Genomic DNA, 19,036 nt, shown 5'->3' with positions numbered 1-19,036 from the left:
TGTTGACGTTAATGCTCTCTGACTGACATTGTTTTGACCAATAGCAGATCAGATTAGTATCTACCCGCCCCCAGTTGTCCAATCAGGATCTAGATCCCGCCCAGCGAGCTAGAAGGATATGTTGTCCTGTGAGTTTCACTCACACAGATCCCAACTTGTCCGGTTGCGAGCAGTTTGCTTCTCAAGAACTTCTAAAACATTGCAAGCAACACCATGAACAGTTTAATCAGATCCACCGCCAGGTGTTTACGGTCCGGGGCGACCGTGTGCTTACTCAGGCCGGCCGACGGACCAGCGCGGGCAGCCTCGGCCCGGTTCTTGTGCGAGGCGGCGGACCTCCAGAAGGACCTTGGTGAGCTCGTGAAGAAGGACAAGGTGGTGGTCTTTATGAAGGGGACCCCGGCACAGCCCATGTGTGGCTTCAGCAACGCCGTGGTCCAGATCCTCCGGATGCACGGGGTGGACCGCTACGCTTCTTATAACGTCCTGGAGGACCAGGAGCTCAGAGAAGGTCAGTAAGCTGGGACAAGTAAGTCTGTCCCGAGCAACAGGTTGGATCTCTATAATAGGCTTTTAGCTAAATGCTTTGCTTCGCGTGAATTCCTACAGCCTGTAAACGCCTCTGTTTAAGTGTGTCCATTAGCTCAGTCATCATCTCCATCAGAGCGGCTCTGCCTCTCGGTTCTTTGCTCCTCCAAACGTTTGCTTTTTATCAGTCTCCTGCAGCAGCACCAGAAGGGTGTGGTCCTTCTCAAACAAACCATTGATGCCATCAAGAGCTTCATTGCCCCTTCCAATCCACGTCAGGGCTGAGAGGAGAGGCGCTGATCCCAGCTTCTCTACATCACACAGTTGAGATCATGAGATCATGATCAGGGCTCCCAAGTTTCTTCCTGTTCTAAATTTAACGATTGTCATTATGGCCAAACAGTTTAATCAGCATGTTCTCCAAAATATTTAAGTCTTTTCTCTGAATTATACACTGTAATCTTACTTTAAAAGTGATGGCTTCTTCCTCTCTGAGTGGCCTTTCAGCTCATGATTCGTTTCACTGTGCTCTCCTAAAAACGTTAGCCCCGCAATCTTCACCGAGTCGTTTGCTGTTCTTCCGGTGTTTACACGCACGGAAAAAATAGATTAAAAAATTATAATTAGGAAAAGTTTTGTCAAACATTGAGGGGAATAAAAGATATTTCTATCTATATGGTGTTTGTAAATGTCTAGTTTCAACTGAAATGATTAGAATGTCTCACTATTGTAAGTGACGAGCAAATGTTTGGGAAAAGATACTGTATTTTGGCTAATATAAGGTTATCTTTGGTTTAATAAAATCTGGTCGGATATTTCAAGTAGGCTGCTACACACAGAGCAATGTGCTCCACTGTGGCTCAGAGCCAGCGTTCCCTTGTCTTCCATTGTTCTCAGTCCTGATATCTTTGTTTTTGTCTTTTTTTTTTTTTTTGCTTTAATCTGTGGCTGCAGGAGTCAAAGTGTTTTCCAACTGGCCCACCATCCCTCAGGTCTATTTCAACGGCGAGTTCGTGGGAGGCTGCGACATCCTGCTCCAGATGCACCAGAACGGAGATCTGGTGGAGGAGCTGAAGAAGCTCAACATCCGCTCAGCTCTGCTGGACGCCGAGAAAGAATCCAAGTAAAAAAAAAAAGTGAGAGCAGAGAAAAAGACCGAAGACACATTCATCAGATCCACATTTCCCTCACCTCATTTTGAACGATCGGAGATAAACCGGCTCTCCACCCTACCCTCCCTGTGGCAGTATACTGATCCAATTATTCTTGCACATATTAAGCAGGTTTTACAGATAGTTAACCGTTAAACACTTTAAAGTGTTTTTTTTTTAATCTGTTACAGTCATATTTATTTACCAAACAGTCCAAAAAATATAATCAATCATATCGGCTTTAATATTCTTGTCTTTTGCCAAATCAGAAACGTTTGGGTGTTATTGAAGGGACAGAGCTCAATATCAACGTCACCACGGCTTCCTCCCACGTTACCCTCAGAAATCTCACCTCCACATTTTGTTCCCCTGAAACTGCGACCGACCGACGGAGCTCTGCTCATTACAAAGCCGCCTGCCGTGGAAATGTTGCAGACACACTTAAACCTTCCAGATGCACTGCCTGTAGCTCCACCACTCGAGCACCAAGAGGAAAATGGAGATTAGGGCAAAAAAACAAAACAAAAACCCTCCTCTTCCTCTTCTTGCTGTGATTTACATACAAAGTCTACCCACTGTGTTTTTTTTAATGCTGATATCCGCTGAGACGCACCAAACACACCTTGCCTCTTCTTCTTCTTCTTCCCTGACTGACTCCCAGTCCTCCTGGACAAAGCCGAGCAGTTAGTTTGCTGCGTCTGTCTTAGTCCGACCGGTCGGTTTCTTTCATCACTGAAGGAATTTTTTTTTTTTTTCTAAATATATTTTGTTTTGGAGCGTTCTTGTTGAATCAGCTACCAACAGTTGTATTATGAAATGAGCATGTAGTACGCTGTAAGATATTGTACATTTAAAGCCTATTGTTAAATGTATTTTAGGAACGTGTTAATCGTGCAACAATTAAATATTTTCAGACGCAGATCTGTGTGCTTAGATTTTCTTTTTTATAAGCGTGATGTAACGTCATTTTTTTAGCTCAATTAATTTTAATGGACAAAGATACCTTGAAAGAAAACTATTTTAAATGATTTATGAATGGGGTAAAAAACTAAAAAGTCTAAATTAATCAGCTAATTCCTCCGGTTAAATCATTAAAGAAACTGGCCAGCTGGGCCAGTGTCTCAGTCTTATTGAATACATGTTGTTCCACAAAGCACCTTTTAAATTTATCCTTTATTCTACAGATAAGAGTAAAACATTCTGTCCTACTGTGTCACATCTAGTGACAGGAAAATCCTGTGCTTTTTTAGAATTTCACTTACGAATGGTTCCCCCCCAGATTACTCACCTGGTCTCTAAGTGTCAGCCATCAGTGTAGAATGATGACAGTTTCTCAGAACTGGACCACGTCCTGATGATGCCTGACATGACATTAATAATCACGCAGACGTAAAAACAAAACAAAAATTGACAGGGATGTCTTTCGCATTAATTCCTTATAAACCGAGACGTGAACATATTTGAACAAGAACGTGGAGCTGAAGAGTCACTTGAAAGCTGATTGGACACAAAGTTCCTGGTTAACGTAGTCATACCCTCGAACTGTTCCATCAATTCTGGCATTAGTCACTAAGTTCAATGCATGTTAATGTGACCAACTGACAAAGTTCACGGCTGTGAAAAGGAAGGAAAATATGACATGGTCTCGATAGTTTTTAGACCGCAGCATAGAATGTGTGTAATCTACTGCCTCTTGAAATCAAGTGTAGCCAGTGGTCTCAAGAAGACCTGTGACTGGTAAAAAAAAAAAAAAAAAAAGTCAAAGTTATTTCCTTCAGTAAGACATCCTGCTAGAGCTTTTTGGTGGAAAACTTCCCTCCCTTAGGAAATCATGCCAAAACTATGAAAGCAGGAGTAATTTTACATATACATAGCTATAAAATGTTTCCTCTGCAATGTTTAGAATCATTAAACCCATTTTAACACCAAAGATGACTTGAGTTAAAACACAATCCTAACCAGCCTGGTGCCATGTGAAAAAGTTATTACTCCCCTGTTAAATCATGGATTTACTGTGATTAACAGCATTTTCCTGGCTCAGTTTCACTAGCTTCTTTCAGATCATTTACATAAAACCTGTCCGATAGCATGAAGTAGGCTAACAAATCATGCTAAAGACATCCAGGAAGAAATTAGACAAAGGTTTCTATCAGTTTGGATAGGGTAACAAAGTCATTTGTAAAGCTTTCAGACTCCAGAGAACCACAGTGAGAGCCAATATCCACAAACATGGACCAGTGATGACCAATCTCAGGAGTGACCCGCCAACCAAAATGACTCCCAAGACCGCATCTACGACTCACCCATGAGGTCTAAAGCACTGCAGGACTCAGTGGTCAGAGGTCAGGATTCAACAAAAAGTGAGACTGGGCAACACATATGGCTGATGAGACTAAAGGTCTGCTTCAAGGCCTGGGTGACTTACTGGAATCCACGGAGTCATAAATTCTGCTCTTAATGACTTAAAGATCAACTCTTTAGGCTGGATTAGTGAAAACCTGGATTTAAATCTGATCGATTGCTGTAGTGTGCCCTTAAACAGGACGTTCATGCTCTAAGAGCCTCTAATGACTGATTTAAAAGAACTCTGCGAGGAAGAGCAGAGCCACACAGGGCCAGGTTGGAGATTTTTTTTCCATTATTTACTCTGGTTACATTTGTCATATAGGATTTTTTTCCTGATGAAACCAAAACACAACAAAGCAAAAACTGAAGTCTTTAAAGGTGTAAATACTTTTTCACGGCACTATGAACAGCCAGAAGCCAAATGATGACTAATCAGACTGATGCTGACATTCAGCATGTCAGAGTGAATTGCTGATTTTTAACAACCCTGTAAATTTGACTCCTGACATAAAGGGGAATTATTTGCAGATAAATGCCATGAAAGCGTTTTGTTTTAATCGTTCCTCAGTAAATCATGGGGCAGAATTGGTGAAAAGAAAAATTAATGTGAAAAGGTTGGCACCCCAATAAACTGTAGTGACTGAAGACGCGTAGCACAAGCTGTTCAGGAAATTATTTATTACAAAATAATTAATCTGGATGCGTTTCATAAAAGCAAAACATAAAAAAAAAAAAATACAGTTAAATATGACAAATCTATGTGGTTGTGCTGCGGCTCGTGACCAACGGAGGTCAGAGTTTCTGCAGGAAGCGGAGCACCAGGTCTCTGAGCGTGGTGCGCAGCGGCTCGTTGTTGTCGCAGACGATGTGCGTCCCGTCCTCCTCCAGCTGAATCAGGGTGTCCTCGGCCTGCAGGTGCAGGATGTGTCCTTCTCCCGTCTCCTCCACTTTGACCTCTGTAATCCCGTGCTGCTTATCCACAGAGACAAACATGCGCGTGAAACCCGAGCCCAGCTTTAAATGGGAGAAAACCTGGGAATGTTGAGGAGCAGAACATTCACACGAGAAAACACGCCCACCTTTTGCAGCGTAGCGAGGAAAGCCTCCAGGGGCACCGCTCCGCTCAGCAGGGGTTTGGGGGCCAGCGTCGCCGGGGGCTCCTCTATAACCCGCTTCCTCTTTTTGCTGGGGGCCGCAGGAGGCGGTTTGGGCACCGACTGACGGGGCGGGGAAGAAAATGTCAGCCAACTCCAGGGAGAGCCAAACACTCGCAGCACATCCTGCAGACTCACCTGCAGCGTGTGCTTATTGTCCTTAGAGTGCAGCACTGCCGACACGGTTGCCACGGTGATGCCAGGTTTAACCTCAGAGGGCACCAGCGAGTTGGCGAGCTGGAAGAGGACGAATCAGATTTATAGGGATTAAAACTTTGAAAGGCCCTCTAAATATTCCCATAACTGTATCTGAATATTAAATTGGGACACGAGGCCGTTTGTGACGGGTGAGCGGCTTCCATCCATACGCCTTACCTCAGGCAGGATGTAGACCCGCTCGTAGCGCCGCCTGAAGGGCAGATTGAGTACGGCGCAGCGTCTGTACGGCATGGGAGGGGGCTGCAGCTCCAGCATCAGGTCGGAGCGGTGGGACTGCGTTAAAGGAGGCTGGGTGTACTGCTCTGGACACACCACATGGAGGGGCTGCAGGAGGGACAGGCGCAACGCCGCCGTTCAGTTTACACACTTCATGTTTTCACCACTTTGTCATGTTACAAACACAAACTTGAATGCACTGCTTCTCAAATGTTTTCTGCTGGGACCACCTTTGAAGAAGGAAAACATTTCAGACCCCCCATCCCAACAAAATGGGATGAAAATGTTACTTTTATCATTTTCTCTTTTAATGCATTAAAGCTGTTGTTCTGAAGATTACCCACAATCCTGTTTAAAATGTATAACATATGGGATCATTTATAACATAAAGCAATGGTTTCTAACAACTAGAATGTTTCAACATTCATTGCCACTCCTTTTCAACTACTATATATTATTAATAACAATATAAATGGCTTTAGCCCAACCTGCAGTCAACTTTTAAGTAATTGCGAACCTCAGTATGAGGGATTGCTGCAAAGCCATGGACAATGCAGACGACTCTCCCTGTAGCTCTACGCTTCTCCAGGAGTGAATGCTGCTTGTCGGGACTTTGAAGCAATCAACTGGCTCCCTTATATAGGAAATGTTTGACTAATCTGTATAATCTGATTGAATTTCACTTTGTAAAGTGGCTCGAGATGAGATGTTTCATGAATTGGCGCTATATAAATAAAATTTTATTGAATTGAATATGGCAAAAATTATATTAAGCCATTAAGTTTGGTACATTTGGTACATTTTAGGAGTTTATTAATAGGATTAATCATCTACTACTGACCCCGTGTACAGACCAAACAGCAGGGGGGGCTGTTGTCACATTTAGAAGGTCTGTATCTTCTGGACAGGATAAAGGCAAGGCTTTTCTTGTGCCCCCCTGCAGTAGCTTCACTATTTAAGAAGCGCTGCTATGATGTATTTAATCGGGATTTTACATGATGGATCAAAACAAAGCAGCACATATTTGTGAAGTTGAAGGACAATGAACATAAATATCAGAAATCTTTAAAAGTTGCCAAATCTGCTTTCCAGTCCAAATTATGGATTATTTAAAACAATGAGCAAAATCACAAGAAATAAAGGGTTGAAATATTTCAGGTTGCAATGAATATCTTTAATATATGAGTTTCCCGGAAAATGAGTGAAAAAAATATAAATTTTTATTCTACCCTTTTGAGATGTACCTATATTTGTAGGAGAGTTCTTATACTGTAGCTATAGAAGACTCTATATCCATCTGTTGTGGTGTAGCCCAAGGGTGGATGTTAGGTACCATTTTTGTTTTTTATTTTGAATTCCCGTTTTGTTTTTCAAGCCAAACCATTATCTGCTACTATTGATGTTCCCCAGGTCTAGTGTTCAAGTGTAGGTTTCTCCTACAGTCTCCCACATCTGAATTTAGCAGACAGCACACTAATCTTGTAAGTGGGACTATGATGTGAGTTGTTTACCTGCACTTCCTTCAGGAACTTAGAAACTTGATGGAAGTTGAGCCTCGTGTCAATAGGGCAGTAAACACATTTCATGGCTAGGGGCTGGTAAGGAGCCAGGGCATCCAGGTAGGAGAAATCTGGCTCTAAAGGAAAAAGTAAAAGCAAAGGTTTGAGGTTTTTCTCCAGTTTTGGGTTAAAGTTGGATCGGTTGACATGATCCCTAAAGTTTTTTCTTTTTTACCACAGTAAGGTGTTTTACTAAGAGAACTGCCTCCAGGTGTCCAACTGTAATAGCTCCATGGACATAATGTCTACCAGCTACAAACATAGTAATGTTCAGGACTTCAGGCCACCACCTACCATCTAGCCTGGCCAGCCAGACTGATTTACGCCGTATTCACTGCATATCAGTCTGGTAAGGAGCTGGTAGAGCTTAAAGGTGGGACTGACAGGGTCAGCGTCAACAGGTTGGTACCAAGCGGATAACTAGCAATGTGACGCCAAAAAACTCCAATCGATGCGCTGTTTTTTTTTTTCAATTTGTAGTCGGTGAAATAAGTCATGCAATCAAACAAAATTTTGTCTAAAAAAGATTAAGATACATGGTGTACTCACATGTACTGTCTTAATCTTCCAAGGCACCAAGCAACAAAAAACTCCATATGTATCTTGACTATTATGGTAGCAGAAAAGCACTGCTGCATTATGGGTGACTCTGCACCTGAGGGTGACGCATCGTAAAGTCCCGCCTCCCGCGCTGTGACTGGTCTGGTCTGGTCTGGTCTGTTTTGTGCTGGAGGAAATGGAGCCTTAGACTGACTTACGCTTCATGTAATTCAGTCTGGCTGGTCCGGCTACATACCATCATGACCAACCTATCCATTTTTGCAACATCTCACTCCGTTATCGAAGAACCAGAGGTTGCAGTTATTAACACAACATGGTTTTACCAACTTTGCTTGGTGATTGACTCCAGAACATAACATAATATGATCAGTCAGGCCATTACATCTTCCATCCAGCCAGTAAAGCAGAGGCAGATGCAGTACTACCATTTCATCAGTGAGCCTAGCTTCTGTAATCAGGCAGGGCAATGCATAGAAATCACTCCCCCTCTTAGCTGTGGTCGAAGCTAAGGATAGGGCAGTCTTAAATGAAAGGAATTTAATTCATGTGCTTACAGTTTCAAAGTGAAAATGTCTAACTCAAGACAGAAGTCCTACATGGCACCAGCAGCAAAGAAAACAATAACATATGGCGCCACGTCAAATTGAAATGGCTCACCAAGGAATGTGGCATCCCAGGTTTGTCATCCAACCCCATAAGACAAAACTTGTTTAATTAATTTAAAAAGTTGAAGATGTCTTCCTCTTTTCCAATAAGCTGTCCACACTGCTCTAAACGAATAAGTCTCTTTCTTCAATATACAGATATGACGGATAGGCAATGATAATAAGAGTTGGTTAGATATGCTAACGGCTAATGTTTGAGCAGCTGTAGCCTCTCATTTCAGGTTACAGGTAGGACACGATCGGGGAAAAAAAAGGAAAAACATGAGTGCCTCAAAAGAAGAATAGATGGAGGACACAGGGAAGACATCGTTGACAAGAAAAGCCCAAACAGTTAAATCGTGTGGAGGCCTTTGGCTATTTAAAGTCAGACAAAAAACAAAGTAGTGTGCACAGCAAGTTATGTCGAGCACATCTTCTGACAAAGTAGGGGAATACCACCAATCTATTTTACCACCTGAAAACTTTACAGTCCCAGAGACCTTAACAGAGACGATGGGCGCAGTTCCACCAGCTCTTATTGGCCGCGCCCCGCTCACGTTAAGGTGCTTCAGGTGTAGTTATTTTTCAGGGCCAGCCCGGGTTCCTCCGGCTCTGCTGAACAGCAGGGTCAAACCGTGCTGACTTGAGGAGTTTTGAGTAATGCCCATCTTTTCAGTATAGACCCCTTGCATCTGACGTCACAGTCACGTGAACGGGGGTGCGCGCCTCCATCTTGGTGGGCAGGCTAGCCTGACAGCCCGTCTACTACATGACAAAACGGGTGATTTAGAGCGTACTTTTAGTTAGTTTATTTTTGGAATCTAAGCAATGCCTACGACTTGTTGTGCTCCCGGTTGCACAGAGAGGCATTCCAAATCGTTGGATGTACGTTTCTGTCGTTTACCGAAGGATGAGGAAAGAAGAAAGAATTGGATATTTTCAATGAAAAGAGCGCAGGCAGACCCTCCCAACGGACTGGGGGGGCATCATTCTACCCGTGTAGCGATAGCTACCTCCCCTCCGGCGCTGTCTGTAGCAGCAACAGCGGCTTCTCCGGCCCGTGTAGCTGTTGCTGCTTCAGACAGCGGCGGCTCTCCGGCGGCGGCGGAGGCAGCAGCCGCGGCGGCTCTCCGGCCCGTGTAGCGACGATCGCTACACGGGCCGGAGAGCCGCCGCTGTCTGATGTCTCCGCCGCCGTCTGGAGCAGCACCCGCTTCCTGCTGCTCCAGACAGCGGCGGCTCTCCGGCCAGTGTAACGATCGCCCGTGGCGCTAGTACTTCTGTGTTTACGCTGCAATGTCGCCGACACCCCCACCCATTTTAACAAGACAAAAAGACCAAAATAATCCGTAGTGAGTGATGTTTTTTTAACCTACCGGGCGGGTCTTCCTCTCTGCTTTGTGCTGTTGCACAAACATGTCTGAACATCCATCCATCCATTTTCTGACCCTCTTAATCCCTCATGGCGTCGCGGGCGTTGCTGGAGCCTTTTTCCTGATATAAAATAATTGCAGCCGTCCAGTGGTTTCATGGCTTTCGTGCTCTCATGTCCGTACTGGCCTGCGTGTTTATAAAGCAGCTGTGTCGCCGTACGAAACCCTTGGCAGCATTTCACAGACTCGCTCCGTCCCTTCAGGCTTTTGCTGTGTGGATCTGGCAATCTGATACCATCAACCATCAACTTACTCTTAAAACGATCTTGTGATACGTTATCTAAAGAAGAAAAATACCTGGAGAACTCGTCATTTCGTCAAATGGCGTGCCAACCAATATGGCCGCCACGCAAGGGATTCTGGGTAACGGAGTCACGTGGTTGCAAGGGGTCTATTGGCCGAGGGGCGTTGAGAAATTAGAAAGTTTTATCAGAAGAAGTCCAGAAAAACTGAAGAGCGATGATATTAATATTACAGACCACTATGAATAGAGTGGGTCAAACCGAAATATTATTTTATTGTTTTACAAACCATGAATCACAAACTGAAGGGAAAAAAGGACACTTCAGCTTTCTACACCCTGACGCGCTGTATAAGATCTCTGGATTTATCGAGGCTTTCTCTCATTTCACACTGAAAGCTGTTAAATATTTCCTCTAAAGTGTCCGTCCCAAGGCCTGCAAGCTGAACGGCTCGTCTCCACTTTTCTCTCCACTGTTCTCTCTTACTCTCGAACAGTTTCAAAGCAGACAGCAGAGAGGCGCTGCCTTATTTTATAATTATTTATATGCATGATCCAGAGATTTATACTGGTGGACTACTCCTTAAAAATAGGCAAAGATAATAGATTGTACAGTTATGGAAACATTATTTGTATTTTTTCTTTTATAGATGTTTCATTTATAACTATGTTTTTTTTCCTCATTTACCATTTCTCGCAGATGTCTTTAAAGTGTCAATGATGCAAACAGGGCGTGGGCCAGGGGGACGGGGGCTAAACACCCAGGAGGTGTTTACCTCTTTCGGGCTTTTCTAGGCCAGTCGAATCACAAAACGGGCGTAGACAATCCGAGCGGGTTGGAGGCGATTTAGACGTGTGAAAATTAGTAGGGCAGGTGGAACTGCGCCTGATGTCGTTGGAGAGTCCACAGTTTGTCACGCTGAGAAGTGGCACATCACCAAAGGTTGAAAGAAGAGTATATTTCTCTCTCCTCCCTCAGCCTGATGTGACCATTACCTGTAAAGATGACGGTATTGAGGCCGGATTTGCCCCACAGCTCCATGAAATGGACCACGTCTCCGAAGCGCAGCGAGGGGTGACCGGTGAAAACCACGCAGGGCTGACGGAACTCGCTGCTGAAGTCTCCGTGGATGCTGGGGTAGTGCTTCAGCTTGTTGGTCTGGATCAGCTGAAACATCAGCGGAGAAATCAGAAAGTGAAGTCAAATCCATAACAGCGACAGTTCAACTGGTTCCTCTTTATAGCAGTTATTATATTAAATGGTTTTAAATAACTGCTTTAGGACAAAACGTGTCGACTTCAAAAGGTGTTCCCTAATCAAACAGTTCTCCACATAATTTGATTATGAACTTTACGCTCTAGGTAATTAATCTAAGGGCCATTGTAAAAACTATTCAAATCTGCCTGTCTGTTTCTGTGGCCCCTGGCTTATATGCGAAGTTGTCAGAAGAGCAACGCCCATCTACACATTTAGATTAGGGCTGGGCGATATGGATTAAAAAATAAATCTCCGATTTTATCATACCAAATCCGATTAATCGATTTTTTTCCTCCTTTTTATTTCATAAAAAGAAATTAAAGAAATTATTTTAAAACCTTGCTTTTATGTCAAGCATTTCGTCAGGGAGTTGACCTGAATTCAAAGTGCAACTAAAAACAAGCTGTGAAACATGCAAAACAAGATGGCAGCCGTGCCATTATTAACAAAGAAAATATAACAAAACATTTGCTGCTAGTGGTATTACACATTGAGCTAAGAACAGGCTTCACTGCACTTGTGAACTTCAAACTAAGTTAAAAAAAAGTAAATAAGTAAATGAAGTACCTCGTAATATGATAAAAAAAAGTTTCTACTTAATATTTTGACAATACATTTGCCTAAACATATATTCAGCATCACATGCTGTTCTCTTCATGGAAACCCAATGAGTGTATTGGCAAAATAAAATCCAGATTTTCCAAAAATGAAGTCTTAAAGAATTGTAAATTCGAATTAATCGATTAAATCGATTTATCGCCCAGCCCTAATTTAGATGCACTCATATTAGCCTGCTGTGAATGTCAAAGGTGACACATTATGAAATATCGATTTTTGGCGCACTTTTGCGCTCCCGTTCGGGTCTTCGCTGCTTCTAGAAACGGCCCAAGCGCTAAAACCCATCCAGCCATTTTTGGCAACAGCAAAATGCTTTGTTTGTGACGCAGGGTCGTTCATGTAATGGCTAATTTTCAGACACCATCCTAGCTGGTTCCTTGCTGGTTGGGCAGGTAGCTCCAGGTCTGCTTCTGGGTCTGACTCGGGGTCAAAGATGTGCGGCTGAACTGTTGTGCATCGTTTTTGTCAATAAAATAAAAAACTGCTCCTTATAAAAGGAGCTCAAATTAGGCAAAACCGGGAAGGTGAAATCTAATTATCTGAGAATGATTTTATGCAAAGAAAAACGTAACGAACATGTTTGGTACAGCCCATAGACCTCTCCTAAATGTTTAAAAGCATCATAGGTCACCTTTTAGAAAGCCCTGCACAGATTTCAACCCAATCGTCTAAAAAGTTCCTGAGTAGAAAACGCTCCTTGATCTTAAATGGACTCTTAAATCTCTCAACCCCTCACCTTAAAACTCTTGATATAAAAAACTCTTGTTCAGTTCTAATGTCCTGGACGCAGTTTCCTGCATTTAAGGCTATAATGATGCTAGGCGATGATGGCTGTGCGCTTTTAGAGGTAAATAATAACCTTAACACGTATGCTCTGCTGTCATAGCAGACTTCATAGCAGTCATTGACATACTGGTTTACAGCTTCAACTGTGCTGATGATGACGCGAAATGAAGGAAGCTAATAATATAGCTCATAAGGCTAGCTGCCATAACTGCAACAATCTGTCACTGTCAAAATCCGGCTTTCATTTGCAACATCCCTATGTTCCTGCTTAGAATATTAATATGGAAGACAAAACCTTTTTTTCATCGATCGTTTTGTCTCATATGCAGCATCACTTGTATATGCTGCAGCAGGCCTTACCTCCGCATGTGGGAACGGAGGCTCAGGAAGATACACCTTTGTTTGCTTATTATGACAAAGCCTACAAGTATAACAGAGAGGATATAAATCAGAAGTGGAATCAGGACGTCCGAAACGTAAAAGCAAATATGAAGAGTTTTTTTTGAGAACAAGCTGCTCACCACTCAGCAAAGATCTGAGAGAACTCCAGCGAACTGTTGGCTACGGGTGAGATGAAGTAGAAGGGGGTGGTCCCCAGGTTGGCGTTGTCGATGAACTGGTACAGGCACTCCAGGAGGTCGTATATCACTCCAGAGGAGTAGCAAGGGACCAGCACGTTGCCTCCCGCCCGGATCGTCATGGCTGCGGGTTTAAATTTAACACTGAGCTTCAGTCGACGACTTAGACTGACAAAGGCAAGGGAGTAGTTTATTTTTGGACGTGCCAACCTACCCAGGTTGCTGCAGAATTCCCCCAGCATGCCGTCTGGGTTGGCCGTGGGCATCTGGGTGAGGCCTGTCAGAATCAGAACATCGCTGTTCTTCAAGGAGCTCTGGTCCATCGGCTGTGAGGAGATACCAAAAAGAACTTATGAACAAACCAAGTTTTATTTTTGCACCCCAGTCTTATTGTTTCTGCACAGAAAGTAAAGCAGAGGTGAAGAAGCAGCTTAGTGGATTCTGTCACTTTTACCTTTTCTGTCAGACCACAGTACAGGTAAGTAGCTGAAATAACAGCACAGACGATGTCTTTGATTTAGGGGATTGGAGATTTTGTCAGCTATGTCCGGCGGCGTCAGGATTTTAGTAAAGAGGAACAGCCAGCAACCTCATGGGGCTTTAAAAGTGACCGACGTGATGAAGGTGGACCACTTAACGTTCAAAATTACAGCTCATCTTGCTTTCTGACAAAAGCAAAAAAATGACAGAAGAATTCACCTGTGGGTGTGTGGTCAGGAGGGATGAACCCGACACGTAGGAGACCTTCTCGTGGTGCGACTGGATGATCCAGTTGGAGCTGCCCAGCGAGTAGCCGGAGCTTAAGGGGGAGACCTGGACCGCTCCAAACAGCTCCTGAGGAACAGAGTTAGGCTCATTAAGCAGATGGAAAAAAAAGAGAAATAAAACTATGGGATATAGTTAGTGCAATTAAAAGCACTATAATGTCTAGATTAATCTATTGGGATGTTTTAGCCCAGAATAAAACCCAATTGTATTTAATTTCTTACATTTCTGCATGTTTTAGAGTCCAACGGTCAGTCTAATTACCGCTGTTCCCCAAATATGTCTAAAGATTAGTATAGCTAAAGGGTGCTGCTTCTGAACAACTATATACTTTTTTGTTAGTATTTAACAAATACATTATTGAAAATCTACAAATAAAAGGTATTTTTAAAGGGTACATTTGGTTGTCTGCCAACATCTGCTACATGATCGCTAACAGTTTGCAAGATACACACACCGACATGTTAGGTGGCGTTTCTGCAAAAAGAATCAGCCAGAACTGCTGAGTCATCTTCTCAACGTGAAACATTGTAACTATTGTCTGCATTTAGAGCGTTGGTTAAATAGCTTAGCTCTGTAGCGTGCTGGGCTTCAGGATCTGGGTGAGAACCCGCGCAGGGCTTACCACTTTCTGGGAATAGCCAACAAGCTGCACTTTGCTGAGGGCTGAGTTGACCTCCTGCATGCTGTAGCACCGTTTCCACGTCCACACGTCCACCGCGTCCTTCAGCGGCCCGGGAAGCATCCTGATGAAGAACAACATCATTTCGCACCATTGGAAATGGGCTAAGAAGGAAAGAACTGGGCCTTGGAACGAGACAACGTCGTCCCCATGGAGAGAGGAACAACACGGTTTGTAAAACTGTTTATGTTAATGGGATACATGGCAGAAAAATCTGGAAAACTGTTAAGTGTTAGATCCGTGCTGTATAGTTTAAAGAACCTGGAATACTTTAACTCATGACTTGTATCGAGACTGCCAGAAAGATGGATCTACAGCACGGGCAAGCTGCAGAAGAGGAGTTTTTTTGTTTGTTTTTTTATTAAAGAACTGATCAGTAATAAACTTGGTTTGCAGTGTGTTTTGAGAACAGCCAAGCTAAAGACTGAAGGCCCTCTGTAATGGCTTTTCAGGCTCGACAAGCAGGTTCTGGGAGAGGATTGCTGCTGGATTATGAGCAACACATGTCACAAACAATCAACAAAAGATAAAAAAAAAAAAAAGAAAAAGAAAAAAAAAAGCAAAGCAACTAGTAATCTGTGTCCTTTAAACTCCTAATCTTCCATTTCTTTTGCAGCTTACTGACCTCTGAATCTCCTTGTTCTTCCAGCAGGTGGCAGACTGAGCTTTAGGAACCCTCTCCATGAAGTTTACCAGCTCCTCCATCAGCAGCCTAGAGGACAGAGGTGTCTGACTTAAATTTATTCATTAACACCTTCATTCACAGATCAATATATTGACTAAATAAGAGAAGAAAGAGAAAGTTCAGATTCTATGGTGAGATCTCAACAAAAAAAAAAAAACAGTAACAAACTCCAAAAAAAAAAAAAACTGTAACAATTTTGTGGATGACATATTAGATCCAGAAGTCTAAAGTAAAAATAAGGCTCAGGGATATTTAAAGGAGACTGTACTTTTCTGAGACCTGCTAAGTAAAATATTTAATGCAGTAAACTTTTAGAATAAGAGTGGATATTAGCACCGGTTCCCCAGCTTAGAGCTGACGCTGGTGAATGGGTGCGCTACCCGTCTTAGCGCCTGGGTGGACTTGCCTTCCAATCTGCAGAGTGGGCTCTGTGGCGTACACCGTCCCTGTGAAGCCAGTGTGTTCAGTGATGTAGGGCAAGGCCATCATGCAGTGGTAGTTGGAGATAAGGATGACATCGATGGTGGACAGGTCCAGCAGTTCTCTCTGTGACCGACGCGGATGGAAGCAAACCAAAGAATTAGAACATGATGAAGAGCAGTTTTTGGATTTCAGTTGTTTCAACTGTTGGCATTGATTGGGAGGACAGGTTTACTAAGCTCTACGGCATACAGATGATGCAGCAGCGCACAGTCCACATTGCTTGGGCCAAACACCCCCTTTTTTCGCTTAATGGCAATCATCTTGGTTAGATTACCTCAGGGAGACAGAACTCTGGCTGGGAGTCCACGAACACTCTGCCAGCGCATTCTTTCAGCTCCTGAAGGGATGGAGAGGACAATAATTAGCCTGCAGGGCTTAGTCTCTGCCACAGAAACTGCATGACAATACACTCCTTATATTTTGCCACATTACAAGAACACTATCAACACAAAGGAGTGCATCATTTTGATGTGGAAGATAAACCAAACATTGTTTAAAAAAAAACACTTGGAATACATGGAAGAAGTGTGGCATGCAGATGTACTCAGTTCTGCTGTGTCAATACTTGGTAGAACCACATTTTTCTGCAATGTTTTGCGATATGTCATGACCAGCTTTGCAGATCTAGAAAGTGAATGTTTCGCTCATACTTTGGAGCTCATACATCTGGAGCTTGGTTAAGTATGAAAAAGGGTTTTGGCGAAAAGATGCTTTTAAGTTTTGATTCTTTTGATTCTTCGTTGGACTCAGGTCTGGATTTTGACAGGGCCGTTTTGGAAAAGCAGTCAGCTTTGACTTAAAACATTCCATGGTAGTTTTACTCATACATGTCTAGGGTAGCTGTTCTCCTGGAAGGTGCACCTCCACCCCAGTCTCAACTGTTCTGCATCCTCTATCAGGTTTGCTTCCAGTGCTGTCCTGTACTTAGCGCCATCCACCTTCTCCTCAACTCTGACCTGGTCCCCTGTCCCTGCTGAAGACAAACACCCACACAGCAGGATGCTGCTGCCACCATCATGTTTTATTATACAGGTATTGAGCTCATAGATATGTGCAATGCTGGTTTTTCACCACAGATGGCCTTTTACATGTAGGTAAAAAGTTCAATTTTGGTCTCGCCTGACCAGAGCACCTCCTTCTACATGTTCACCATGTCCCTTACATGCTAACCTTGACCAGACTGTAAGTTCTGGTGGACAGCTGGTTGTCTCACACTGGTGACATGTTTTTGCTTTAAATTTGGGACATTGTTTTAGGAAATGCCTCCATAGCGTTCTCGCTGACCTGTCTGTCATGTTCCTTGGTCTCCATGATGCTGTTAGTTCTCTAACAAACCTCTGAGGCCAGAAACAGAACAGCTGGAGTTATACTGACATTAAGTTACACACAATGGACACCCTGGAAGGCAACAGGTTGCACTCTATCTTCCTCAAGGATATGAGATGGCTGGATAAAGATGCACGGCACACTTTACAAAAAAAATAAAATAAATAAATAAATAAAAAAAGTGAAAACCAATTCCTCAATTCTTTCCACTTTACAAATAAGCATTACTTAGTGTTGGGCTAACAGCTTAAAACTGTCCATTTTTGATTGTAATGTGACAAAAACTGAAAACATTTAAGTATTTGAGTATTGATCATTTTGCAAGGCAGTGTATATTTACACCCTACATAAAAAAGGAAACAAAATCAAGAAGAAAAAAAATGGCGGTCTTTGTGCCACACTGGCAATAAAAAGCAAAAACTGATGTAGGGTCTTTTGTTGTTTTCAACATAAGATGCTTGGTGCAGTCCTGTGTTGCCTGTCATGGGTGGTTCTGTTAAAAACACTGTTTGGTTTATGATCACAGGTCTTTTCTAGTTCAATGGTTTATGTCCAAGCGAGGTCATGAGGCATTGGTGTAGACTCAACACCAAGTCACATGACTTGAGTCCACAACTCTGGTGTTAGTGTCTGTCTGTCTGTCTCTCCCTTCTGAAACTACACATGGAGTGGGTGGCTGCAAACAAACTGCCATTCGATGTATTAATAACGTTTTCTTAAATCCTTTGACTCTTCTTACCTTTTCCAGGTTTACGGTACCATCCTTTGAGATCCAGCCAGGCAGTTTGGAGAGTCTTGGACTGATGCGGTACAAAGAATAAAACATAACAATATTACCGAGGCTGACCAGAGAATATCCCAGCCATAGATAGATAGATAGATAGATAGATAGATAGATAGATAGATAGATAGATAGATAGATACCTGTGCACCAGAGGAAGAGGCAGGAAATTGAGGACAGATGTGGTGTCCAGTCCACAGTCCAACATGATGGTGGTGGACTTAAATTTGAGGACATTGCAAGGCAGCGTGGGGTGACCAGACAGACAGTACTGCAGAAAGGAGAGAGGATCAGGGAAACATCATCAACAGACGTGACCAGATAACAGGAGCCAGCAGATTATTTCTTTCAAAGTGTCTTCGATCAGAGACGAGCTTTCTTTCTCGTTACAAGCGCACGAATATAAACAAAACTGGATAGAAATGATAGGAGCAATACCAACATTTATATTACATGTTTCCCCGGTATAAAAACAGCATTTAAGGCTCAGAGTGCTCACAGACTGGGGTCTTGTTGATAGCTGCTTTGCTAGTCACAGTAAATTAATCAGTAGCTAAAGTTGCTTTCTAACACTGGTTCTCAGCTCTCTAGACCTCTTCTAACTCTGCTATGGCACCCAGTACCTTCAACATCATGTATGTTTTTTTTTTTACTGACGATATTTACTCACCAGCTTCATTTTAAGAGATGTTATAACTGAAAAAGATGCTCTGTCTTAGCCCTTGTAGCTAACCTGCTGTTATTTTGCATTGCATTGTTCGTCCTCCGCCCCCTGGGTTTTCCTGACTTATGCGCTCTCCCGCCCCCTACAGGACCGGAGCGTAACTCCACCTCTCTGCCAACCAGGCCAACCAGCTCCAGCAGCCTGCTGTCCTCTCACCGCCTCTTTACCTGCATGTTAATGCTGCTGCCACAGTGAGCACCACAGGCCACCGAGAGTAAAATTCTAGAATAAATTCATTAAAGTCATTGTTTATGTAAACACATGTTCATTGAGAGCGCCCTCTCTTCCACATTTTATT

The 19,036-nt window shown here is 43.2% G+C and overlaps 2 protein-coding genes across 2 annotated transcripts; one reads left to right on the top strand and one right to left on the bottom strand.

Annotated features, from left to right (window-relative positions):
- Position 1: 1 nt before the first annotated feature.
- On the top strand, positions 2–2,598 carry glrx5 (glutaredoxin 5 homolog (S. cerevisiae)). The gene is made up of 2 exons (XM_012878108.3): positions 2–511; positions 1,483–2,598. Exons 1-2 carry the CDS (start codon positions 214–216, stop codon positions 1,653–1,655), a joined length of 471 nt encoding a protein of 156 aa, XP_012733562.2. The 5' UTR covers positions 2–213; the 3' UTR covers positions 1,656–2,598.
- A 2,144-nt stretch (positions 2,599–4,742) lies between these two features.
- On the bottom strand, positions 4,743–18,815 carry ints9 (integrator complex subunit 9). The gene is made up of 17 exons (XM_012878112.3): positions 18,685–18,815; positions 18,158–18,285; positions 17,973–18,033; positions 16,182–16,244; positions 15,831–15,970; positions 15,365–15,451; positions 14,683–14,803; positions 13,992–14,126; positions 13,507–13,618; positions 13,236–13,416; positions 13,075–13,135; positions 11,049–11,220; positions 7,126–7,250; positions 5,555–5,722; positions 5,318–5,416; positions 5,105–5,242; positions 4,743–4,994 (listed from the first exon to the last, which is right to left on the bottom strand). Exons 1-17 carry the CDS (start codon positions 18,691–18,693, stop codon positions 4,818–4,820), a joined length of 1,977 nt encoding a protein of 658 aa, XP_012733566.2. The 5' UTR covers positions 18,694–18,815; the 3' UTR covers positions 4,743–4,817.
- Positions 18,816–19,036: the final 221 nt, after the last annotated feature.

Source organism: Fundulus heteroclitus, chromosome 15, assembly GCF_011125445.2.
Source record: "Fundulus heteroclitus isolate FHET01 chromosome 15, MU-UCD_Fhet_4.1, whole genome shotgun sequence".
NCBI lineage: Eukaryota > Metazoa > Chordata > Actinopteri > Cyprinodontiformes > Fundulidae > Fundulus > Fundulus heteroclitus.
The sequence above is the reverse complement of the archived record's forward strand: the minus strand, read 5'-3'. Positions and strand labels throughout refer to the sequence as shown.

Bases quoted from the DNA above. Each gene is read 5' to 3' on its own strand.
- ints9 (XM_012878112.3), bottom strand. The intron at 15,971-16,181 runs GTAATCTAACCA...CGTCGGTCACAG, and splicing joins CAGAGTTCTGTCTCCCTGAG to AGAGAACTGCTGGACCTGTC. The intron at 5,243-5,317 runs GTGAGTCTGCAG...CCGCCCCGTCAG, and splicing joins ACAATAAGCACACGCTGCAG to TCGGTGCCCAAACCGCCTCC.
- glrx5 (XM_012878108.3), top strand. From the start codon at position 214: ATGAACAGTTTAATCAGATCCACCGCCAGGTGTTTACGGTCCGGGGCG. The intron at 512-1,482 runs GTCAGTAAGCTG...CTGTGGCTGCAG, and splicing joins GGACCAGGAGCTCAGAGAAG to GAGTCAAAGTGTTTTCCAAC.